Genomic DNA, 27,285 nt, shown 5'->3' with positions numbered 1-27,285 from the left:
GAGTGAAAAAGCTGGCTTAAAACTCAAGATTCAAAAAATGAAGATTATGGCATCCAGGCCCATCACTTCATGGCAAATAGATGGGAAAACAATGGAAACAGTGACAGACTTTATTTTCTTGGGCTCCAAAATCACTGCAGATGGTGACTGTAGCCATGAAATTAAAAGACACTTGTTCCTTGGAAGAAAAGCTATGACAAACCTAGACAGTGTATTAAAAGCAGAGATATTACTTTGCCAACAATGGTTCATCTAGTCAAAGTCATGATTTTTCAGTAGTCATGTATGGATGTGAGAGTTGGACCATAATGAAGGCTAAGCGCCAAAGAATTGATGTGTTCAAACTGTGGTGTTGGAGAAGACTCTTGAGAGTCCCTTGGACTGCAAGGAGATCAAACCAGTCCATCCTAAAGAAATCAGTCCTGAATATTCATTGGAAGGACTGATGCTGAAGCTCCAATACTTTGGCCACCTGATGCGAAGACCTGACTCATTAGAAAAGACCCTGATGCTGGGAAAGATTGAAGGCAGTAGGAAAAGGGGACCACAGAGGACGAGATGGTTGGATAGCATCACCAACTCAATGGACATAAGTTTTAGCAAATTTCAGGAGATGGTGAAGGACAAGGAAGCCTGGTGTGCTGCAAAGCTTGGTGTGCTCTTTAGATAAACAACAAGGGCCTACTGAATAGCATAGGGAATTATATTCTGTATATTGTAATAACCAGTAATGGAAAGAATCTGAAAAAAGTATATATATATATATACATGTATATATATGTTATATATATAAATATATATAACTGAATCACTTTGCTGTATACATGAAAGTAATACAACATTGTAAATAAATTATGCTTCAATAAAGAAAAAAAATGAATTTAAATATACTGGCTGGAAACAATTTCCCAAGCTTTCCTAATGTTACAAACATATTTTTTGGTCTTTTTTTTTCAGAGCCATATTACTGGGCGGAATGACATGCTATATCCTCATAGCATGAGATATTTCTTTATGGTTAACCTCCAATTTGCACCTTCCCTCGCTTCTCCCCTAGCACCATCCTAAACGATCTACATTTTATTTCATTCATTCTAAAAACATTTATCAGAGTGTCTACTCTCTAGGCTTCTCTGGTGGCTGGGCAGCTAGAGCTAGATGAAGTCCAGGCTCAGGGTGTGTATGGACTCTTGGTAGTTAGAATCTTTATAATCAGAATCAGTGTAATATAATGACAATTATTAGTTATCATTCAAAGTGAAAGTGTGTTAGCTGCTCAGCTGTGTCTGACCCTTTGCAACCCCATGCACTATAGCCCACCAAGCTCCTCTGACTGTGGATCTCCAAGCAAGAATACTGGAGTGGAGAATTCCCTTCTCCATTTGCTTTTCCACATTCCTTTCTCTCCATTCCCTCTCCACATTTCCTTCTCCAGGCCATCTTTCCAACCCAGGGATCGAACTCCTGTCTCCTGCGTTGCTGACAGATTCAAAAGTAGAACTAAAATAAACTTTCCAGAGTTTTTTTTTTTTTTTTTAAGAGTAACATGCAATATGTTACCATCTTCCAAAAATTACCAAAGTGATTTGCTGATCTTTCACTGCTGGACAAATACACAGTGTACATGCACCAACAGAGCAGTCATTTAGGAAGCCAGCTTATGCTATAAGTGAAAGGCACTGGAGAATGACAATTCCAGGCAAATGGAGACAGAAGGATACATTTCTCTCAATCAAAGACTTACACAAGGCATTAGTATTCCATTTCTGAGGGCGGCTGTAGCTTTTCAAACATTATAGCATTCTTTAGTTTACACTTATCATATTAAGAAAAATGATAATGAGTTCATGACAACTGCTTTGAAAATGAACAAAGCTTCAGTTGCTGAGGAAAAAAGAAGTAATATCTATTTTCATGGAAAGAGGCCTCCAGTGAATGACTTGGCTGTAGCTTTGCTCTCTCATTATTTCTGAGCTCAGTAAAAATAAAGCAGCAGACCACTAATACAGCTGAAACTTCAGCCAATATGATTTGCATGGAATTGTCTATTTCAGTCTGAGAACTATAGAATCGCAGTGCTAGGGGCCGAAAGAGAAGCGGTTTGTCCCATTCACATGACATTAACTCGCAAATTGATCACAAGATGTCAGTCGAACTGAACACCACCAGGCCCACCTTCCCGCCACACACACTCCCCCAATAAACAGAAAAATAAACCAACAGAGGCATCAAACTCTTTGCAATAGCCTGAATTTAACATCAAAACCACAACTAAGCCCCAGTGAAATATTCAGAGAGCCCCCTCGGAATATTCCAGGCCCGAGAGGCTGAGTATTCCTGAATGCCTGGACAGCCTCTCCTCTCTCCAGATTAGTTTTTTTCTGCAATTATTTCAAATAATGGGAAATAAATGGCTTCTTTATTCCACACAGAAGTGGCACAAGTGAGAGTCCTATCTTTTTCTAAAGGCATGTCTGACTAATGGAGAAAGAGAACATTCTCACCTCAGTATAAAAAGCACCAGGAACAGGTGGTATGGGAGGAAAACCCTGCCCCATAGGCTTGCTATAAAGCTTCAGTCCTGTGTTCAAATCAGCCAAGAAGGTTCTCTCTGCCTCAGGAGAAACAGCCACTTGCCAAACTGCATAAGCAAGGAAAAGCTACTGACACGACACGTCTTTGGAAATCATAGCACGTAGCAATGAGATAATTCACACCAAGCATTTGCTAAGCAGAAATCCAATCCAATACTTGCATTTCACGCCCTAGTCATTTTTTTTTTAATAAAAAGTTAACAATTGCACTTGAAGTCTATCATCAAAGTGTCTTTTATTAAGTGTTTCCCATTGAACTCTGAGGCATTGACACCTGTACTCTCATTTGTTCACCACGAGGAGGAGATGCCTAATGACACCGTGGGAATCCATTGCCCATGGATATCTCTAAATCCTCTTTAAACCTGTATGTGTTTTCCACCTAGACCATCTCTTGGGGTCACCAGGTCGATACTTTATTCCCTGTTATAAATTTAGTAAAGCACCACAGAGAAGGTTGGAAGCTGGGAATGCCAAGCCCTTTCCTGGAGAGGGTACAGCGAGGGAAAGTCACATTGGGCTCAAGATAAATAAATAGCACGTGGAGGACTCTCCTGAATAAACTGCCTGTCTTAGGCCTCGGCTTCAGACTGTGGTGTGTAATCAATTTGTATTTCTTGTCCAAAGCCGAGGGTCAATGGTTTTATAGCGGGCTCTAGTCACATCTTTCTTCCCCATGCTAGGGTAGTTTGCCCCTCTCTTCCGCTTGCTCCTGCTCCCCTCACCTCTCCCTCATTTGCTTTGAGAAAGGAAAGAAATGTGCAAAATCATTTTTCAAAAGTCCTCGTCAGGGGTCTGCAAGCTACCCACAGAGACTGTTGTATGGCTGACAGAAATGAACATGGCAGGGTCTCTGGGCTAATTAAACAAATGTGACAATTTGAAAAAGCTGCTAAGTGCCTTGTGAAGCACAGAATGGTCAAAAATGAAAAAGAAAAGAGAAACTTTGCACTGTATTGATGACATGAAAGGGGCTTACACATTTAATAACTAAGAAAACCATCACAGGGGCAATTTAAACTCCTCAGCAAAACCAGATTGGGAGTCTGTGAAGGCTTGAAGCATGGAATTCATCATCACACTTGGAAAATATTTGAACTTGCTGAACAACAATAGGAAGAATCACAGTAAAATCCACTAGACACTTTCGTGTATCTAGGGGATAGAATGAACCAAATTCCATTTACATTATCGTATTTAATCCACTCAAGAATCTGAGGAAGGCATTTTTCTTGTTCTCACTTCACAGATCCAACTCCTGAGTCTCAGAGAAGAGGATTTGCTGGCATAAAGTCATATGACCAGCATGCGCCATGTCAAGGACCAGCATCCAGGGGTCTGGCTTTGCACACTGAACTTTTTTCACCACCATCTTGCTCCATAAGGATGGGCCCTCTAAAAGGGAATGTTGTAGAAGGTGTGGCAGGAACCAGGCTTTCTTAGCTTCCTGTATGCCAAGGACACCTGGGTGGTTTGAGGAGGTATCTTATAATTGTTTGGAAAGTATGGCACTTACTCATGCCACTTTCTCAAGTCATTGTCATATGTGAGGGCTGTACAACCTGGATGGCAAGTTGAAGAAAACAAGTTAATCTCTAAGGAACCTGGATTTATTAAATGTACCTTGTCACCAGAATACAGTGCCATGAATGGCAGTTCACAGGACTTAGACAATATCAAGGTCAATACTCCAGCTCTAGGGTCCCTTTGCATTTCATGCGAACAATAAAGGACAGAAACAGTGTGGATCTAACAGAAGCAGAAAATATTAAGAAGAGGTGGCAACAATACACAGAAGAACCATACAAAAAAGCTCTTAATGACCCAGATAACCATAATGGTGTGATCACTCACCTAGAGCCAGACATCCTGAAATGTGAAGTCAAGCGGGCCTTAGGAAGCATCACTATAAACAAAGCTAGTGGAAGTGATAGAATTCTAGCTGAGCTATTTCAAACCCTAAAAGACGATGCTGTTAAAGTGGTGCACTCAATATGCCAGCAAATTTGGAAAACAGCAGTGGCCAAACAGGACTGCAAAAGGTCAGTTTTCATTCCAATCCCAAAGAAAGGCAATGCCAAAAATGTTCAAACTACTGCACAATTGTACTCATCTCACGTGCTAGCAAAGTAATGCTCAAAATTCTCCAAGCCAGGCTTCAACAGTGTGTGAATTGAGAACTTCCAGATGTTCAACTGGATTAAGAAAAGGCAGAGGAACCAGAGATCAAATTGCCAACATCCACTGGATCAAAGAAAAAGCAAGAGAGTTCCAGAAAAAAAAACAAAAACAAAAAACATCTATTTCTGCTTCACAGACTATGCTAAAGCCTTAGACTGTGTGGAACAAAACAAACTGTGGAGAATTCTTAAAGAGATGGGAATACCAGACCACCTGACCTGCCTCCTGAGAAATCTGTATGCAGGTCAAGAAGCAACAGTTAGAACTGGACATGGCACAATGGACTGGTTCCCAATTGGGAAAGGAGTACATCAAGGCTGTATAGTCACCCTGCTTATTTAACTTATATGCAGAGTACATCATGCGAAATGCCAGGCTGGATGAAGCACAAGCTGGAATCAAGACTGCTGGGAGAAATATCAATAAACACCAATATGCAGATGACACTACCCCTATGCCAGAAAATGAAGAGAAACTAAAGAGCCTCTTGATGAAGGTGAAAGAGGAGAGTGAGAAAGCTAGCTTAAAACTCAAGATTCAAAAAACAAAGATCGTGGCATCCAGTCCCATCACTTCATGGCAAACAGACAAGGAAACAACGGAAACAGTGACAGACTTTATTTTCTTGGGCTCTAAAATCACTACAGATGGTGGCTGCAGCCATGAAATTAAAAGACACTTGCTCCTTGGAAGAAAAGCTATGACAAACTTAGACAGCATATTAAAAAGAAGAGACATTACTTTACCAACAAAGGTCCGTATAGTCAAAGATATGGTTTTTCCAGTAGTTATGTATGGATGGGAGAGTTGTTCCATAAAGAAAGCTGAGCACTTAAGAATTGATGCTTTTGAACTGTGGTGTTGGAGAGTCCCTTGGACTGCAAGGAGGTCAAACCAGTCCATCCTAAAGGAAATCAGTCCTGAATGAAGGACTGATGCTGAAGCTGAAGCTCCAATATTTTGGCCATCTGATGCAAAGAACTGACTCACTGGAAAAGACCCTGATGCTGGGAAAGATTGAGGGCAGGAGGAGAAGGGGACGACAGAGGATGAGATGGTTGGATGGCATCACCGACTCAGTGGACATGAGTTTGAGCAAGCTCTGGGAGTTGGTGATGGACAGGGAAGCCTGGTGTGCTGAAGTCCATGGGGTTGTAAAGAGTTTGACATGACTCGGTGATTGAATTAAGGGTCTCTGATAAGATTCCATCAAGTCATGGGTCATCTATAGTCTCTGGAGCTGTCCAAGACCTGATGTGGTCCTTTCATTAAGCATGTACCTTAGGTGAATATCTCAAGTGGTGCACAAGCTGGAGAGGGTAGGAAAGGGAGCGTGAAAGAGAGGGAGGGAAAGAGGGAGTGAAAATGAAACAAGTTCTGGAATTTGATAGTAGTGCTTTGAGGGGGAGGGCCCTTCCAAAGGCTCCTATGCTCTTTCCTTCCCAGAGCCTGGGGATGAAGGCAGCATCATTCCCATTGAACTTGCTCGAGGACTGAAGTGCAGCTGGGCACTTCCCTGCACTGCCCACAAAGCCTAGCATATATGCCTGAAATGTCCCTCATCTCTCTTTGGCAAGAAAATATTCCTTATCTCTTTCTATCTACTTAGCCTGATTTTTGGTTCTTTTTTATGTAGTAGGGGCACTGCTCAGAACTAGAGTAACATTTGACCAATATATTCTACAGAAATCTCAGGTGGAAATTATTCAGATATACTCTAAACATGGCAAAAGGTACATAGTTAAAAAGGTAAAACTGGACTTGGTTTTATTTGGTAAGACTCAGAATAAAGACCTAAAGCAGATCTTAAGAGATAATCTAGGGACAGTTTTGTTCACCAGAACTTTCTGCAATGATGCAAACACTGTATTTTGTTTTCTCCAATGACTACCACTGGCCACATGTGGCTTCTGAGCATGTGCAGTGTGCCTAATGGACTGAGAAACTATACTTTTATTAAAATGTAGCTAAATTTAAATAACCAACCACATGTGGCTATTACCATATTGAACTACTCAAAACAGTCAACACTTCAATTTTACAGATGGAAATTGTGAAGAATGTAATGGTTAAGAGACTTGCCAAGCGTTATAAAATAAGGCAGTGGAAGAAGAGTCAGGAGAGCTTTGAGGTCCCTTGATGCCCAGTCCGCTGTCATTGCCACCTAGCTTTCTTCTCAATCCCAGTTCTCCCAAAGACAGGCGCTATGCAGTCTTTTACTCTGTAACACAGACCAGACTCTGACAATATCTGAGTGGAGCCTCCGTATCAGACCATTATTCACTTTTGTATAGTAAGTACTGGATGTGTGAGGCTGTAATGGGTGCCCTGCATTAAAGAGCAGGAAAGAAGCTACAGAGTTTGAGGGTAGACAAGCTTCTCAGGTTTCTTCCAGTTCCAACAGGTCCTGAGAAGCTGAGAGCAAATTGAATAAAAAACCAATCAGAGGCCCAGACAGCCATGCTGCTTTTGTCTGCCCTATTTGTAGACTGGCCTCCATTCTTTATTTTGTGATTCAGCCACTTCTAATTAACCTAGTACCAGGAGAGAGCTGGGTGAGTCTGTTGGTGTTGGCAAATTCATCCCCGGGATGGAGGACTTTGGGGCTCTGCTGTGTTTGACACCATTTTGGCTGTGAGGCTGAGAGTGTTAATGGAAGCAACACAAAGGCTTCCAGCAACAACATGGTCGGGGAAAGTCACTCTGGAGGAAAGAGCACATCTCATAGAAGCTTCTTTCTTATGAGCACAATAATAATAAACACAGTGAATGTTACCGTGTCTCCTCTCTCTGGGTATAGGAGCATATGGGGCCCCACCTTGGCCTTTCATCAATGCCTCATTTAAAGCAATAATGCCAACATTATAGAACTTTGAAGAGCAATAGTAAAAATAGTCTCGAGCAACGATATTAAATAATAATTGGAAATAGAAAAACAGCACAAAAAGCAGGGCTAAATATATTATTTGGATAAATAAGAAGTGGGGTCATTATAATGTCTAATATTTGTATAAATATTCTACTCACTAAACACTATTATTTGCTTATTAGCATAAAATATCTTCATAGAAAATCAAATAATTATTTTATTATCTGTGGGTGGAAATAACACTATGAAGTGATTTTCTCTAACCATTTATCTACAAATTTAAGTCATTCAACAAACACAGAGCACCTGTTGTATGCACTTTTTATACACCTACACTTATTACCTTTGTGTGCATATGTCTATGTGTGTGTGGTGGGGAGGGGATGCTGGGCTGGGATAAAGGGACAGAGAGATGAGTTTGACACTGACTCTACTCTAAGGGACTTCACATTATACCATGAGAAGCAGCTCCCCCAATACACAAAGGTGACAGGTGTAGATGCAGAAAAAGTGCTGAGGGGACCCAGGAGATGAAGAGACAGATTGCTTTCATTCAGACAGTGTTAGAGCTTCAGAGAAGAAGTGACCTCTGTGTTGGGTCTTACGTGGTGTGAGCAGTAGTTCATTAGGCAGACAAGAGTGGATGGGTTTCCAGGCAGAGGGAGAGGCCAACACAGAGGCCCATGGAACAGGGGGATGGCATATCTGATGAAAGGAAAGAAGTCTGTGGAGGATGGACAAAAGGGCACATTACTGGGAAAAGTGACAAGAGATGAGGTAGGCCTGAATGATGCCATAAAGGATGGACCTGGACTGCCAAGATCAGGATTTGGGACTTTATCCTCTAGGCACTAGGGAAGCACAATATCTCTGCTTGAATATCTTTGGTGACAGAGACCTCACCTCCCTTCAATCCTTAGATGCACAACTTAGAGCAGGGAGAGAGGGAGGAGCTAACATTAATTGAGCTTCACATATATCATCTCATTCAACCCTGTCACTAATCCTGAAAATTAGGCAGTAATATCCCAATTTTGTAAATGATATTCAAGAATGCTTAAGTTACCCAAGAATGTTCAGCTGGGGAGAAGAGCCAAGCTCCACTTTCTTAACCATGTCTCTCTAGAACATTCTTCCTTTTATTGCTCAACTACTTATCCCCCTGTACCTGCCCCTCAGGGGTTCCATCATTTGATGTTTCCCAGTCTAAATCCAGCCTCTGAGTCTCACTTCCACATGGTAAGTCCCTTAAGCAGCTACAGCCTTCTCCCTCTTCTAGTTCAATTTCCTTGTGGTGAGCTTATCTAGTCAGTGATTCTGATTGTGAATCCACTCACTATTCTGCTTAGTCTTTGCTAAATGTATTTTAGTTCAGCAGCATGCATCTTAAAAACTTTTAATGAAAGTAATGTAAATCACAGAAGTTGAGAAAATTTAGAAAAGAAAAAACTCACCCAAAATCCTATCACTCTAACACAATAAGAGCTATTATGTCAGTTTTTTTCTTTAGTTTCTTTTATTCATAGTTTTATATATCTATAAAATTTAAGCACACAAAATGTTATATTCTGGTTTTTAACATTTAACATTATATCATAAGGTTTTTTCCCCATGTTGTTACATCATCTTCAAAGCAACCTTTTTAATGGTTAATTCTTTTTCTGAGTGTATAACTCAGAATTTGCCTAACTATTCCCCTATTGTTGGATATATGAGCTTTCCTGATGGCTCAGTGTAAAGAATCTGCCTGCCAATGCAGGAGATGTAGGTTCGATCCGATCCCTGGTCCACAAAGATCCCCTGGAGAAGGAAATGCCAATCCACTCTAGTATTCTTGCCTGGGACAAAAGGAGGACAGAGGCCTGGCAGGCTACAGTCCTTGGAGTCGAAAGAAGAGTTGGATGCAACTCAGCAACTAAACAACACATCAGATATATGGTTAGTTTGGTTTAGTTGCTAAGTCATGTCCAACTCTTGCGAACCCATGGAATGTAGCCCACCAGGCTCCTCTGTCCATAGTATTTTCCAGGCAAGAATACTGGAGTGGGTTACCATTTCCTTCTCCACATTGGCTATATAGTAGCATTTTTTACTATTACAAATAATATTGTAATAATCATGTAGTTATTTAAGGATTTGAATTTCCCCCATGGCATATGTTGCCCAAAATGGGATGATAAATTATTAATGTCCCTCTAAAAACAAGGTGGCCAACATAAATAAATGGGGAGGAATACCATATTCATGAATCAAAAGATACAAGGTAAAGATGTCAGTTCTTCCCAAATCGACCTACAGATTCTTTGTAAATGTAGACAACATGTTTTTAAAATTCGTATGGAAAGGAAAGGGAACTATAATAGCCAAACCATTTTAGAAAAAGAACAAAATTGGAGGATTCACATTACCCTATTTTAAGAGTACACCATGAGAAATGCTGGGCTGGAGGAAGCACAAGCTGGAATCAAGATTGCTGGGAGAAATGTTAATAACCTGAGATATGCAGACGATACCACCCTTATGGCAGGAAGTGAAGAAGAACTAAAGAGCCTATTGATGAAAGTGAAAGAGGAGAGTGAAAAGGTTGGCTTAAAGCCCAACATTCAGAAAACTAAGATCATGGCATCTGGTCGCATCACTTCATGGCAAATAGATAGGGAAACAGTGGACACAGTGGCTGACTTTATTTTTCTGGGCTCCAGAATCACTGCAGATGGTGATTGCAGCCATGAAATTAAAAAACACTTACTCCTTGGAAGGAAAGTTTGACCAACCTAGACAGCATATTCAAAAGCAGAGACATTACTTTGCCAACAAAGGTCCATCTAGTCAAGGCTATGGTTTTTCCAGAGGTCATGTATGGATGTGAGAGTTGGACTGTGAAGAAAGCTGAGCGCCGAAGAATTGATGCTTTTTACTGTGGTGTTGGACTCTTGAGAGTCCCTTGGACTGCAAGGAGATCCAACCAGTCCATCCTAAAGGACATCAGTCCTGGTTCATTGGAAGGACTGATGTTGAAGCTGAAACTCCAATACTTTGGCCACCTGATGCAAAGAGCTGACTCATTAGAAAAGACCCTGATGCTGGGAAAGATTGAGGGCAGGAGGAGAAGGGGATGACAGAGGATGAGATGGTTGGATGGCATCACCGACTCAATGGACATGGGTTTGGGTGGACTCTGGGAGTTGGTGATGTACAGGGAGGCCCAGCATGCTGTGGTTCATGGGGTCACAAAAAGTCAGACACGACTGGGTGACTGAACTGAACTGAAGACTAACTATAAAGCTGCAATATTCAAGACACTATGGTATTGGTGAAAGGCCAGGGATACGGACCAATAGAAGAGACCACAGAGTCCAGAAATAGATCCATATAAATAAGGTCAATTTACTTCTGACAAAAATTCAAAATCAACTCAAGAGTGAAAGATAGTCTTTTCAACAAATGGTGCTATAACACAATGAACAAAATAAGATTAAACCTACACCTCACACCACATACCAACATTAATTCAAAACAGATGAAAGACATAAATGTAGAAAATAACATTCTAAAACTCTTAGAATAAAACATGGAAGAAAATTTGTATTACCTTGGGTTAAACAACAAGTTTATAGTCTTGACACCAAAAATCACAATCCATTAAAGAAAAGCATCATAAATTTGGCATCATCAAATTAAGAACTTTTGTTCTTATAAAGGCCCCATCAAGGGAATGAAAAGACAAGCCACAAACTGGGAGAAAATATTTTCAAATAACATATTTGACCAAAGATTTATGTCCAGAATATATAAAGAACTTCAAAATTCAGCAGGAAGATTAAAAAAAAAAACAAACTGATTTTTAAAATGAGCAAAAGATGGAGAAGGAGATGGCAACCCACTCCAGTGTTCTTGCCTGGGAAATCCCACAGATAAAGGAGCCTGGTGGGCTACCGTCCATGTGGCCACAAAGAGTTGACACAGCTTAGCGACTAAACAACAGCAAGATAATAATAAATAATAAAAAGCAAACTAAGGAAAAAAGAAAAGGATGGAACCTGTATCGGCAAATGAAGATAAGAGACTATCAGCAGAAAAAGGGCTATGAGATGTTTTATATAAACTTCATAGTAACCTCAAAACATAAATATCTCAAAACATAAATATAAAGCAGAGACATGAAGCATAAAACAAGAGGAAACTGAAAAAAAAAAATTGTAGAAAACCACTAAACCAAAATGGCAGATAGAAACATAAGGAAAAGGAAAAAATGGACATTTAGAACAAGAAAACAAAAGATAAAATGTCAATACCAAGTCCTCATCTATTATTCATCACTCTAAATGAAAATGAATTGAATCAAAAGATTCAGGGTGGCTGAATGGATTAAAATACAAGATCCATATACTGTATGTTGCTTCCAGGAAACTCACTTCAGTTGTATAGACTGTGAAGGGATGGATGATGATACTCCAAGCAAATTTCAATCAAAAGAAAGTGGGTATAGCCATATTCATACCAGAAAAAACAGACTTTGAGCCAAAAAAAAGAAACAAGAGACAAAGACGGATGGTACATAATGATAAAGTGGATAATTCATCAAGAATACATAACAGTTATTAATATATATGCACATAACATAGGTGTACCAGATATATAAAGCAATTATTAACAGTCTTCAAGGGAGATATTGACAACAACACGATAATAGTAGGGAATGTTAACATTCCACTGGCATACATCAATGTATAAATCACCCAGATAGAAAGTCAACAAAGAAAATAGAGGCCATAAATGAAACATTAGACCAGATGGATTTGAAAGGTTTCTACAGAATATTCCATCCAAATGTAGCAGAATATGCATTCTTCTCAAGTTCATATGGATCTTTCTCATGGGGAGACCATATGTTGGGACACGAAACACATCTCAATATATTTAAGAAGTCTGAAATGATATCAAGCATCTCTTCTGATCACAATGGTATGATACTAGAGATCAACTATAAGAAGAAAGATGGAAAAATCACAAATATGTTGACACTGAAAACACTCTACTGAACAACTACTGAGTCAATGAAGAAATCAAAGGAGAAATCAAAAAATACCTGAAGATAAATAAAAATGAAAATATGACATACTACAATGTATAGAATGCAGCAAAAGCAGTAGTAAGAGGGAATTTTATAGCAATACATGACTTCCCTGGTGGCTCAGACGGTCAAGCGTCTGTCTACAATGTGAGAGACCTGGGTTCGATCCCTGGGTTGGGAAGATTCCCTGGAGAAGGAAACGGCAACTCACTTCAGTACTCTTGCCTTGAAAATCCCATGGACGGAGGAGCTTGGTGCAGGCTACTATCCACAGGGTCGCAAAGAGTCGGGCACGACTGAGCGACTTCACTTATAGCAATACAGGTCCACCTCAACAAACAAGGAAAATCTCAAATAAACAATCTAAACCTACACCTAGAGGAATTAAACAAATAACAAACGAGCCCACTGTCAGTAAGAAGGAATCAGTAAAGATCAGAGTGGAAATGCATGAAAAAACGATTGAAAAGAAAAAAGATCAATGAAACTAAGCTCTGGTTCTTCGAAAAAGATAAACTAAATTGACAAACTTTTAGCCAGACTCACTAAGAACAAAACAAAGAATTCTGTGATAAATAAAATCAGAAATGAAAGAAGAGAAAAAACACTGGACACCACAGAAAAACAAAGAATTTAAGAGAATATTATGAACAGCCATATACCAATAAATTGGACAACCTGGAAGTGATGGCTTTTCTGGTATCTCAGCTGGTAAAGAATCCACCTGCAATGCAGGAGACACTGGTTAAATTCCTGGGTTAGAAAGATCCCCTGGAGAAGGGATAGGCTATCCACTCCAGTATTCTTGGGCTTCCCTGGTAGCTCAGATGGTAAAGAATCTGCCTGCAATGTGGGAGACTTGAGTTCAGTCCCTGGGTTGGGAAGATCCCCTGGAGGAGGGCATGACAACCCACTCCAGTATTCTTCCCTGGAGAATCCCCATGGACAGAGGAGCTGGGTGGGCTATAGTCCATAGTGTTGCAGAGAGTTGGACACAACTGAGCGACTAAGTACAGCACAGAAGAGATGGATGAGTTCTTAGAATTAGACAACGTTAGAATTTGGCCAATTCTACCAAATATTCAAAAAAATTTAATGGGAGAGGGAGAGGGTGGGAAGATTTGGGAGAATGACATTGAAACATGTAAAATATTATGTAAGAAACGAGTTTCCAGTCCAGGTTCGATGCACGATACTGGATGCTTGGGGCTAGTGCACTGGGATGACCCAGAGGGATGGTATGGGGAGGGAGGAGGGAGGAGGGTTCAGGATGGGGAACACATGTATACCTGTGGCGGATTCATTTCGATATTTGGCAAAACTAATACAATTATGTAAAGTTTAAAAATAAAATAAAATTAAAAAAAAATTTAATGCCTATCTTTCACAAACTCTTACAAAAACTAAAGAGAAGGGAATGCTTCCTAACTCATTTTGTGAGGCCAACATTACCCTGACTCCAAAACAAGACAAACACAACACAAAAAAGAAAATTACAGGCTAGTGTCTCTGAGAGCATAGATGCAAAAATCCTCAACAAAATATTAACAGAATCCAACAATACATTAAAAGGATTGTACACTGTGATCAAGTGTTATTTATTCCAGGGGTGCAAGGATGTTTTCAACATCCATAAATCAATCCATGTGATACTCAAATTTAGTGGTGAGCACGCTATCGTGTATACAGAAATAAAAATAATATTATATAGTGTTATAAGCCAATGTTACCACAATAAAAATTAATTTTAAAACTGGGCAAAAGATTTTAATGGAAGATATACAAAAATAAAAATAAGCACATGAAAGAATGCTCAACATCTTTTGTCATTTGTGAAATGCAATGTAAAACCACAATGATCTGCTACTATATACCTATTTGAAAGGCTTACGTAAAAAATGACAACAAGATCAAGCAATGGTTAACAAGGATGTGAACATCCTTGTTATGAACTGTGTCTCATATAAACAGCCACTCTGGAAATGGTACAGCCATTCTGGTAAATAATTCAGCACTTTTTATAAGGTTAAACATGCACTTGACCCAGCAGTCCCATTCTTAGGTACATAACAAGATAAGTGAAAACATATGTTCACACAAAAATCTGGACATGATTATTGATAGCAACATTATTAATAATCACAAAAAACTAGAAGCAACCCAAAGATTTTCCAATGTATGAAAGGATAAACAAACCATGGTACATCCATGTAATGGATTCTCACTCAGAAAGTAACAAACAATTGCTATGTGCAACCACCTGAATGAATTTCAAAGTTATATGCTAACTGAAAGACTCACTATGGAAAGATTACACACGGCACTGTTTACACGACACTGGCAAAGACAACACTGTAGGGACAGAGAACAGATCAATGGTTGCTAAAGGAGGAGAGTCTGACTGTACAAGGGTAATGTGAAGGAATTCTTTGGGATATTGGAATTGTTTGTATTAATATTCTGTTAAAGGTGGTGATTACAGGAATCTGTGCAACATTTTAAACTCAAAGAAGGGTAACAAAAAAATAAAACAGAAATTTTACTGAATTTAATTTTTTTAACATGCTGGCCAGAAATCAATACCAAATGCCAAATGTGGTCTAAATAGAACAGAGCCAAGGGGCGTTGTCTCCTTCTTATTGCTAGGTGTTCTAGATGAGGGGTCAGCCAACTTCCCCTCATAGGCCAAATCTGGCCCCATGCCTGTTTTTGTTGATAAAGTTTTATTGCCACACCATCACAAGCATTATTTTCTATGGATGTTTTCATGCCAAAATATAGTTGAGTAGTCTAGACTGAGATCATATGACCTAAAAAGTCAAATGTATTTATAATCTGTCCCTTTATAGGAAAACTCCCCTTTACAGGAAAGCCCTGCTCTAGATGCTTGTCTTCAGTTAATACATTTTTAGATAGCAGTATATGTTACTGCTAAACTTTTTCTGGTCTAAGAACATTGGTGGACTCAAGTAAATTACTATATAGTTATACTTCTATGAAATTTCATTCTATTAGAATTAGTCCATCTGGTAAGCTTTTTTCCTGAATTTGACCCATAGCATTATCAGCAATCTCACCTAGCTTCATTGTTATCCACTGGGTCAGGGTCTGAGCCCTGTAATAATCACTTAAAATCTACTCTTTCAGCCCTCTATCCTCACGGTGAAAGGCAGAATACAAAACAGTTAACAACATGGATTCTGAAGCCAGAATGCTTGGGTTGAGATCTTACTAGTTAGCTGTTGAAAAGTCACTTAAGCCCAAAGTACTTCCATTTCATTACGTGTGGCTGGGGCAGGGGGTGGGGGGAGGCTGATAACAGTATTTGTTCATTGGTATGATTTTTATATGAGTTACTATATGTAAAATCCTTAGAACAGTGCCAGGTACCAAAAAAACCTGTTATTTAACTGCTTGATATTATTACTAGTGTGCACATTCCATTCAGAACAACCTGAGTTCCAATCCTGTTTCATCTGTTTAGTAGCTATATGATTAAGTGATCTGGAGCAATTTATTCAGCTTCTTTGAGGCCTCGAGGCTGCCCTTGACCCATTAATCAGTGGTCTCTGAAAATGAGCTGAACACTGCTGGAGAAAAATCACACAATCTACAAATTGGAACCTGTACAAATTTTGTCTTCAGGATCACCTGGATCCTTGAGGTTGCCTCATAATGTATCATTTAGCTAGCTCCCGCTCTCTGTTTCAATGACTATTTCAAACCTCCAATCTCCTCAAACTTCTGAACTTTCCCCTGACTGCCTCCTACCCCTGCCAGCTTATCAGGAGACAGGCTGGAAATGAAAAATGTAAAAATTCTCCCACAGTTACTTCTAATATTGATATTTTATGTGTTTTTAACCTTTCACACATTTGGAAATAATATTGCTGTACGGTGTGAGGAAAGGATTCAAGATTAAGGTAGAGAGAATAAAGATGTTTAGAATATCATTTTCCTATCTCAGAATGGTATGACTTTCCATTCATTTAATTATTCTTTGGTATCTCTCCTAGTACTTCGTGTGTTCCTATAACTCTGGCACATTTCTTGTAAATAAACACATAAGATATAAATGAAGTGTTTTTGCCCATTGTTTCTTAGAGTTAGTTGTGTGCTATGTCACTTCAGTCGTGTCTGACTCTTTGTGGCCCCATGGACTGTAGCCCACCAGGCTCCTCTGTCCATGGGATTCTCCAGGTAAGAATACTGGAGTGGGTTGCCATGCCCTTCTCCAGGGGATTTTCATGATCCAGGGATCAAACTCACGTTTCCTAAGTTTCCTACACTGGCAGGCAAGTTCTTTACCAATAGTGGCACTTGGTTGCTTTACATATAAAGATGATTTCTATATATTTATTTTGCATACTGAAACTGTGCAAAATTGTATTGTTCATAACAATAGTTTTGGTTAATTCTCTTGGGGTTTTCAGGAAAATAATATATATATAATCTACAAATAATCATTTTACACATTCTCTCCTGTTTTAATACCTCTTATTTCTTTAGTTTGTTTAATCACCTTGGCTAATCTCCAGAACAGTATTAAATAATAAGGATGATAAAGAATATCTAGGCTTTTTCTTAACTATAATGGGAATGTCTCCAGACTTTCTCTGTGAAATGTGACACTAGATTTTGAGTTGAGATGGATATATTTTATCATATTAATGATGTTTCCGTCTATTTCTATCAAGTATAAGTGTTGAGTTTTATCAAGTATCTTTTAACATTTACAAAGATGATCATGTATTTTTTTCTTTCTTATTCTACTCATAAGAGACCTTATATTAATGTATTTCTTAATATTGAACTAGCTTTATATTCCTGGAATAAAATCCACTGGTACATATCCTTAAAATACTATCTGATTCTCTTTGTTAATATTTCATTAAAGAAATTTGCATCAAGATTCACAAGTGATATCATTCTGTAATTTTCTTTTTCATATGCTGTTTTTGTCAGATTTTGGTATCAATATTATGTATTAGTTTAGCTTTTCTAAGAAAAATACTTTGCAAATGTTTCTTAGTCTATGTTCTGGAACAGCTGAGCCACATTATACCTTAATGGTTTGGTTGAATTTCCCTATGAAATCTGGGAGAGACGGTTTGATTTCAGTAATGGGCAGGATTAGTCTCCATTTCATTGATAGTGATAACTCTATTTAGATTTTCTCTTTTGAAGTCAATTTCAGTTGATTATGATTATATTTCACTAGAAAAATCATCTATCTCATCTAGATGCTTACATTTATTTGTACATAGGTGAGTAAATTGTTATTCATGATTATTTAATTTTCTCTGTATCTGGGAGGTTATTTTTCTTTATCTTTCCTTGTTTCATGTTTTGTGCTTTTGATATTTTTTTTCTTGATAAGGATACCAAAATTATTTATTGCTGTTACTCTTTTTTAGGCAAAAATACAGATCTTAAGTGTGCTAATTCTAATAATTTTCTGTTCTTAATCCATTACTTTGCAGTTCTGTATTTATGCACTTTTTAAATAGTATCTTTAAGCTCTTGTATCACTATGTGGCTCTTGTCTTTTAGATAAAACTGCTTCATTTTCAAACAGTTCATGCTACTTTACTGGTCACAGCTTCAATTTGTCCCGTAGCTACATTCTTTCTGCTACATAGTTTTGCATAGCTCTTGTACTGATTCTTTTTTGATTATTAGTAATTTTTTTAGGGACAGGAATTCTTCCTGGATCAGTTATTTGCAGGATGTGTTTGTGGCAGTAAGGGCCATAGTTTAATACCAGACTAGCAGGCATTCACTTCTGAATTTCAGGGTGTGTGACCAAGTGTTTGGGCTTTTACTTCTGCTTTATCATGAGACATCAGCTCTGCAGGCTGCTCTCCAGCAGCATCTGGCTCTTCCATCTTATCTTAGCAACAAAGTGGTTTCCACAAATGTGGATTAATCGTGTAACTTCTCTTTCAATTTTGCCTTTCCTACTTCTCAAAATCTGCATGTCTCAGAGTTGGTCCACAGGACTTCCCATCACAAACCTTTAAGCCCACTCCCATTATTGCAATATCATTTTTGTCTTCTGTGGTATGCCACTGAAAATCAGTGCCTCATCATCTATGCCCCAGATCTATGACCATGGAATCACCTCTTGGATTCTTCCCTGTTTGATCTTTACAAAATTGTGACTTTGGCTTATGGATGTCTTCTAGTTAGAGCAATTATGGAGTTTACATTTCTTTTTCTCATTCTCCATAATACTTTTTGGTGATCAAAAAGAGAGTGGAGCAAATCATGCTTGATACTTTCATTACAACTCTAAGATGCCTATCAAACTGATTTTGAGAGGCTACTCTCCCCATGCATTTTTCAGAGACACTGGTTTTACCTTTACACAGATGCAAACAGAGTGGTTAACCTCCTTGCATTATAATAGTTTTCCCAACCCAATCCCACTAACACAGCTAGGACAAAAAGACTGGTTCTTAAACAACAGTTGGAAGCTATTACTTCTTTCAGATAAGCCTAGACTGCTTTTTGGCAAACTAATACATCATTTCATTACCATCCCAGTACATCCCAGATAGAGAAAGCAGGTGTAAATTCTACATGTGGCTTAAATTCTCACCTGCTTTCATTCAATTCAATAGAAAATAATAAATCACCATATTCAGAAAAAGAAACAGGTTGACAGAAAACAGACTGATTTTTATACCATACCCCAAATATATACAAACTCATATATTTACTCAGCTATTTTAAAGGGCCTACTCTTGCTCACTCCCTGGACAGCTAAATGCTGAATTGCTAAGTTACTGGTATTTGACATCATCTCTTCCCTGACATGTCCTGGGTTTGACAGGTTCCCATGATTCACTGGGCCAGTCACCTCGTTACTCATGTTCCTCATTTACCCAACAACGTCTGGATAATCATTTAAAATTCACATCATACACTAGCTGCAAACCCTCAGATTCCACGTGAAAATATTTGTTCTGCTTGACAGGCTCTAAGAGCATTTGGGAGCCCACTGGATGGCTTACCTATATTGTTCACATAATAGTTGTTATAATTAAATTTATCATCTTTCTTCTGGGTTGGTTTGTATATAAGAAAAGAAGAAATGATTACTGGGAGGCAAATAATGGGTAATATCTCTTATGGGCCAATTTGGTTCCATGAATAGCTCACCTCACACATGCATAGTATGTATTAAGTCCATTAGTGCTTTGAATTAGCTTCAGAAAAGGTAATACTCCACATAATTTACCCAGTCAAGGGCATTTTCACCTGCTGACAAATTTACATATTTCCCAATGTCATTAGGTAAGAGCTAGTCATCAGAATAGCGAGGTGCAATCAGTAGTTAGTTCATTTATTTGACTTCATCAATGTTAACATTAATTATAGTCTAAATTATATTTAGCAATTGTTGTCTTTCTTAGACAGAAAACTATATTACTATTTCAAGAAACTATAATTTTGAAAGTCCACAGCAGAATAGGATAGATGCTTTTTGAACCATCCTGGAAGGATTAGTATTTAAGATGGCTATATAGAAAATCGTTTGCATGACTCCAATTTGAATATTATTTATACATTAATTTGACAGGATATAAAATCAATTGCCTAATTATTGGTTAAATTTATCAAAGAAATTCTACTGAAAGGTGCTTGATTATGCTGCATAGTTATGATAATATAATCAAATTTCCTTTCAGACATAATTGTCTGACCAATTTTGCTTCCACATCCAATTTTCCCCCTCACTCTTGAGATGGGCTTTTTCACTGTTTCCCCTTTAAAAGTAAAAAAATAGCAAGGACTGTACATGGTCATCCTGTAATATTTGGTAAGTCCTTTCCATGCTAAAACTGTGTACTTAAACACAGACCTAATAAGCAGAACTGCGATAACTTAGAATGCTGTAAACACAGATCATGCTGCAATCAAAAAGAGGTGCCCATGTCGGTGTTTACAAACCTGATCCATATGGCAGGAAGAGATCTGTAAGATGCTACAGTTTATCAAATCAAGTTCCCTAAACCCTAGCTAGCAAATTCAGCATCCCTCATAAACAGTGAATTACCCATACAGATGTTTGCTTATGAAATTATCAACTATGGAAGGTACTCTGCTAGGAAACACAATCTGTTCAGCGTCAGATTGAAGAGAAGCGCTGTATCTGCATTTTTGACTCTTGAAAGGATGTAATTGATAGTCTGTTGATATTTTTAAGTAAATTCTTGCTAAGAACAAATAAATCATCCACTGCAGAACAAATAATCATTGAGCATGCATCCTCAGCTAGTAGCATTTAGTGCATGCTGCTCTCCTTGGCTTAACTCTACCAGAAATGATTACTCTAGGACCCATAAAACCCTGCAGAGCTAGAAAAGAAGCTGCTGCTGCCACCCAGATTATTACATACGAGCAGCTTAGGAATCCCTCATATGATAAATGAATTGTAACTGCAGAACGCCATCACTAGGGCCAGAGTTGTTATTATTTTTCATTTCTGTTTGTACTCGAGGGTAGCTTGACTCTAAAGAGAAAATGACATGCTGATGGAAACAGGTACGCAGGATTGACTGCACTGCACAGACTGCTGCTTTTAAGTTTCTGATCTGTAAAATTTATAATAAGCAATAATATACTTGACAAGAAGCAAAGCCATCTGAATTTCCACAGCTTGTCTTATGGGAAAAGGGCAGGTGGCAGGAAAGGGCAGGTGGTGGGAAAGGTGTTGTGGGCTGGTATATTCTGGTTTGTTGGAGAAACTATGTGGAATTATTTTGGCATAATTGAATGTGTATGAATTAAGGAAGCAACAGAAGCTGAAATGAACTGTTGGTTGGTGCCATTTTAATGTCAATCATAAAATAGACCAGAGCTTATCAAATAAGGATGGGTTCAGGTAAGTCAACAGGAACAGAAAGCAGAAGGAATGGACAGCATGAGGGTCACTGAAGCCAGTTGTTTTCCCTGGGAACAAATTACTAAACTTCTCTGGATATCTATAATAAGTAACTAATAACACAATCTTTCAGCTTTGTTGTGAAAAGTAAATGACATGAAGTACTTAAGAACTCTAAATGCATAAAGTGGCACAGTACTATTAATATTTTTAGTTAGTAGCAGTAATTTGTTATTGCTACAGTTGTATTATCTGAAATGAGATTTGAAAATATTCAAGATGGTGGGAAGAAAGAACTCATTTCTAAGACTGGCTCGAATTACATTAGTTTGCTGAGATCCCCAGTTACAGTTGCTGGAAGTTAAGTCTGCCAAGCCACCCAGGCCATTTGTTTTGAATCCTGAGCTTCTCATTGTAGGTTTGTGACAGGGCAGTGGACAGTTAAGTGCAAAGTGCAAAGTGAAGATCACATTCTCCTTCTGCTTCTGCCATATTCTAGCCTTACCCACAGAGGCAGGACATGTATAACCTCTCTGGGCCCCAATTTCCTGAAATAATTAGGGACTACCGTGTTTCCTGTGATCAAAATAAGAGAATGAGGTTCAAGTACTCTGAAAGGTGGTCACGTGCTAGGACACAAGGTCACCATATCAGGGCAAGTGGGCCTTGGAAGACCAGAAAACATGGGCTTTGGGGTAGAATGAGAAGCAGCCCCAGTGTGGGAAGAGAAGGAGGAAAGTGGGTCTGAAGGGGAGAAATGGTGAGAGGAACTTTCAAAGGAAGCCCCCTAGTTTGAATTTGAACAGAGTTTTGAAAAGGGGGGTGGGGCACCAAAATCCAGTACATTAGGTCAAAGTATTTCCATTGCCTGAGTAATGAGGGGCTGACAGCAGAGAGAGGCCAGTTGTGTCGCACTTGGTTAGTTAAAGACTGACCCAGTGTGAGATGAAGTGGCTTGGTCTGACGGGCTGTAGAGGGTAAAGGGGGGGAGTCAAGGACATGGGGAAATTAGGTGAGTGGACAGAGGCGCTCTCTCCACATCACACACACCAATAGTTTATTGTGCACACTTTACAGACTCTTTCATGGTGGGGGGAGGGCGGTGGGGAGGATGAAGAATGATGCCCTGTTTCCCAAACAAGGAAAGTGAAAAGCCCTGCAGTTAGGAAGTGATATCATGTCAGGAGCAAGTGGAGGCAAGATCTCATCTGGAGCTAGTGTACCTTCCTCCACAGAGCCCCCTTCACTGAGAAAGAGAGAGCGTGACCTCGCTCTGCACTCTGCTTAGATGGAAAAGTGCTGAGGCGGTCAGAGAGAAGAGGAGAGACAGAGAAAAGTTATCTCCCCACCCTCGCTAGAAGGAGGCAGATGGGGAGCAAGGTGACCACCAGACTCACTGTGGAATTGTCCACAGGGCTCCAAGGCCTGCAAACAGGCACGTGAACTTGCCAGAACAAAAAATGTTCAGTAAGCACTCTGTTGTGCCATGTAATGTGGTTTATAAAAATTTAAGAATAAGCCATAAACTTCAGAAAGCTGATTTTTATTCCAAGCATGGGGATTGAAATGTGTCATTCTTCAATAAAGGAAAGCCTACTCATTAACGGTATTGTCAATAAAACAAAACAAAACAAAAAAGCCCCCCAGAATTCTATACAATCTATAGCCCTTCAAAAAAATAAAAAAGCCATTCCTCTAGATTCTCTTTCAAGAACAACAGAAAGTCTTTTGTTACTTTCTTAAAGGGTGCTATCTTTTATGAGCTTATTAAGGCAACTACTTTTCTTTCCGTGTTTAAGTGACATTCTGTTGTTTCTCTAAGTGGCTCTTCCGGCAGACTGGAGTTGCCAGGCTCCGCCAGGTGTCCAGCTGTCTTCCCTAGCTCAGTCACTGTATGGGCCACCTAGGCACCAGGGCTGGGCTGCTCTGAAGTGCAGAATTTCAACTGTCACAAATGAGGTGGTGATTGTGAAATGGGTCTGACATTCTTTGGGGAGTTCAGAAAAGACCATGGCCTTAATTTGGAAAAGCAAGACTCCTGTAGGGACTAGATGGGGAGGTTTATTTCAGCATCACCTTTTTTTAAAAAGGCAGGTGGCCAGGACCCTCACAGTCTGGTGTATTGGGTACATCAGAGACATCTACACCTGAGGCAGGGAGCAAGTGGCTGGGTTCCCAGGGTGCATCACACTGTGGATTTCACAGCAGCTGCCCACATTCCCTGCCCCCCGACCCAGATCCTAGGGACAAATGCCATCAGACTCTTCTCTTTAACAGTCAACAACAACGATTGATCTTGGGCTGAAAAAAGGCACACGAATATTCACAGTAGGGGAAATCAGATGGCCAGTCAGCTAGATGACAAACAGGTTTCTGCTCTTTTTATTCCTTTGGGTGTATTTCCACAGGGTTTGCTTCCAGCACTAAGGCACTTAGCAGGGGATGTGTTGGGGGAGCAGAGGAGACTTGGGTAAGTGACTAAAGGGGATGCAGCATTTTCACTGGCACAGAGGTTGTTTTCTTTCCTCAATGGAAAGTTGGCACAGTTTTCTCTGGGCCACACTGACCATTTCTCATAATAAGAAGCATTTATATACAGCTAGACAGCTTATAACAGAATTAGGACAGGCATTATTGTCCTCTTTTACAGACAAGGAAGGGAGATTCAAAAAGATGAAGTTATCTGTCCAATCACAGAAGTGACAACTGGAGACAGAACTCACTCCACAACTCTGATTCTTCATCACCTTAAGATGCCAGCAGCCAGAGATGGGAGGGAGATACATGCTTCTGCCTTGGCTTTGGTTTTTCCTTTTGGTTTAATCACGTATTTTGGGAGAGGTCGTTCCCACCTTTAGCAGCTCTGTGCTGCCTCCATGCCATTCTCATGAACCAAGTCACATCCATGAGGAACATTTCCCACAACTTGCCATCATTCTCACCTCTCTCCTCCCCTCCCTCCACCCTGCCACATCTCATCCATTCATTACAGGCCACGATCTCCATGACCCGGTCCCATCAATGATGTAACATGGGCAGCAATGGGGCTGACCTGAGATCCCAGAGAACAAAAAGGCAAAGGTTGCGGGTAGGATGCTTGAATAAGGAATGCTTCCCAAAGGAGGTGGGATGTCTCTGTTCAAAACCTCAAAAGAAAGAGCCAGAATGATGCAAGAAGGGGGCAGATCAGGAGACTAGCTTGACTAGAGAGGGAGAAGTGAGAAATGAGACAGGAGATGTAAACAGAAGAGTCTTGAAGTGGAATGCAAGGATTTCCCCATCATGACACTCCTGGAAACAGAAGAGGAATTACTTTAAGCAGCTTAGGCAGATATATTACTTCATTATTCAAAGGCAGAGAAATAGAGGTTTAAACTCACCCGCAAGATTTCTTCAACACAGCTTGGGTCACTGGGAAGGCTTACCTAAAACAAAATAAGCAAACAAAGAAAAGAAAATGAAGCATAATCTAGTTATTCTCAGTAAAGCAGATAGTGTAATATTTTACCTTGTGGGAAAAAATGTAAAGAAAGTAAATACAGCAGTAGATGTGGATTTTCCTCCTAGTAAATACAATGCAGTAAATATCAGCAAATGGCCAATTTTGTTTTCCTTTAATGAAGCAGTAAGACCACACTGCAAGATGCGGAGACAGTCTTGTTCTGTCACCAATTTGCTCTGAGATGTGGAGCCATCCTTCCCCATCACCTGGGCTTCTCTTTGTTCATCCTTCCAAAAAAAGAGCTCACCTTCCTGATCTTTGAGGCCTCTTCCACTCTCTGACATAGAAGTTCACCATATTATTCATAACCACAGATTTGTAAAAGAAGGCAACTATATGAAACAGTTTTGTGACTAAATTAAGTCCCCTTTTAATTCAGGAGTCCAATCAGATGCCTACAATTCTTGTCCAAAACACTAAGGCCAAACTCTTGTATAAATTGCATGCTTGCCCTCGTACGCAGAATCTTACAAATATCCACACCGAATGCCATGGGCTTTTTTTCTCAGTGTGACTTACACCTTTCTAATCAATCAAAATTCAACCAACTAGCAGAACTGTACTGAGGACTTACTCTGCATCTGGCACATGCATTTTCCTCCAGGAGCTCCATAGTCGGTGAAAGCAAGAAGTCAAATGCCAAAGAGTGACATCAAATCAATAGCTGGGCGTGATGAGGGACCTGGGAGTGGGACCACTACCTGGAGGAAGGCCTACGGGGCATGCTGTCACCTGCGCAGGTACGGGCATTCCCCAAACTTCCAAACTCTCTCCTTCACACCTTTACCCACTCCAGGTTGGCAATTTGATCACCTCCACTTCCCTCCAGTTCCAATAGGGAGAGCATTTGGTTTTCATTCACTGCCTTGGGAGGTGAAAGGCCAGTCCTGTAAAGAGAGTACTGCCACAGGGGCTATAGGTTCCAGATCTCTCACAAGGGCAATTAAGTCCTAATCCCCTAGTTACTCTGATAGATTCAAGTCTAAATACAACTATATTTGGGGAAATGGGGGAGAGAATATGGCATCAGTTGCCCTCAATCTTAAAAAAATACAATTATCAATAAATATGAAATAAGTGTAACAGTCACTCCTGTACATACTGATACATTAATTTCAACCAATGTGTATTCTTCTTCTTTTTTTTCTTCTTCTCCATATAAAAGTTGCTGCTCTAAGCACCAGAAAATCCCTAGTGGGGATTAGAGAGTCACCAGCAATGAGGGGGCCATCTAGCCTGAGTCAACTGGTATGGTTCCAGTGTACATGTGTTACTCTGGTGTCCAATTTCATCCTCAAAAATGTCCCGATTTGGATGATAAATTATATAGTCATCCTTCCAAGAACACAAATACTTGAGTGCTGAGTGGGAAGTACAGTAGAAGGAAAGGCTGACAAACTGGCCGGGCAGACATTGTAAAGAACTTTAAATACAGGTTTTTGATAAGCAACCACAGGTGGTTTGATCTAGCAGAGTTGATTCATTCATTCATTCAACAAATCTTTTTTTAAGGGCCAGGCACTGTGCCACCAGGCTTGTGTTCAACAAAGATGCAATGGGAAGAAGCAAAAGGAGGCACAGTTTCTCCCCTTGTGGAGTCTGCAGACTCAGGAGGAAGGGAGGTGTGAAGAATCACAGTTAACAGACCATTATAACCATTCCTGCAAAATGAAACGTTCTGTGTCCAAATAAATGTAGACCAACTTCCGTCTTGGCAGTCCATGATGCAGATTAAAGGCTCTGAGACATCTATCAAATCAGTTTAAAGCAGCATATTCCCAACTCTCTTGACATTGAATTGTTGGGGTTTTAGTTCTCTTTTTTTTTCCCAATTAACAATGATTACTGTTCCATAGAATGGGTGTTTGCAGAATATATGCTAGAAGAGACTGGTCTAACATATTACAGGATTATAGAACTTAACTGATGATTCATAACAGCAAATAAACTCTCATTTCATTGCTCAAGGCTCCAGCAACTGTATTTTCTAAGATAGTTGTTGAACTAATGTATATCTTCCTGAAACACAAAAGTCAAAATGATTATAGCCAAGACTTAAATTTTCAGTATAGCTGTTGCACTGAATCAGCTGGGCTGCCCAGGCTAAACATATATGGCTCAATCTCACACAAAAAAAGTCTTAATTTTTTCTTTTTCTATGCAAACACACAA

At 39.5% G+C, this 27,285-nt stretch overlaps 1 protein-coding gene across 9 annotated transcripts in view; it reads right to left on the bottom strand.

The window, feature by feature from the left end:
* Positions 1–27,285, bottom strand: part of AFF2 (ALF transcription elongation factor 2) — a 537,205-nt gene that overhangs the window by 184,493 nt on the left and 325,427 nt on the right. For all 9 annotated transcript variants that reach the window (XM_070785319.1, XM_070785321.1, XM_070785322.1 and 6 more), the window contains one exon: positions 24,992–25,036. In XM_070785319.1, coding sequence (XP_070641420.1) covers positions 24,992–25,036 — 45 coding nt within the window. The remainder of the gene's footprint in view (positions 1–24,991; positions 25,037–27,285) is intronic.

This window comes from Bos indicus, chromosome X (genome assembly GCF_029378745.1).
Source record: "Bos indicus isolate NIAB-ARS_2022 breed Sahiwal x Tharparkar chromosome X, NIAB-ARS_B.indTharparkar_mat_pri_1.0, whole genome shotgun sequence".
NCBI lineage: Eukaryota > Metazoa > Chordata > Mammalia > Artiodactyla > Bovidae > Bos > Bos indicus.
Note: the sequence above shows the minus strand (reverse complement) of the source record. Positions and strands in the feature narration are given on the sequence as shown.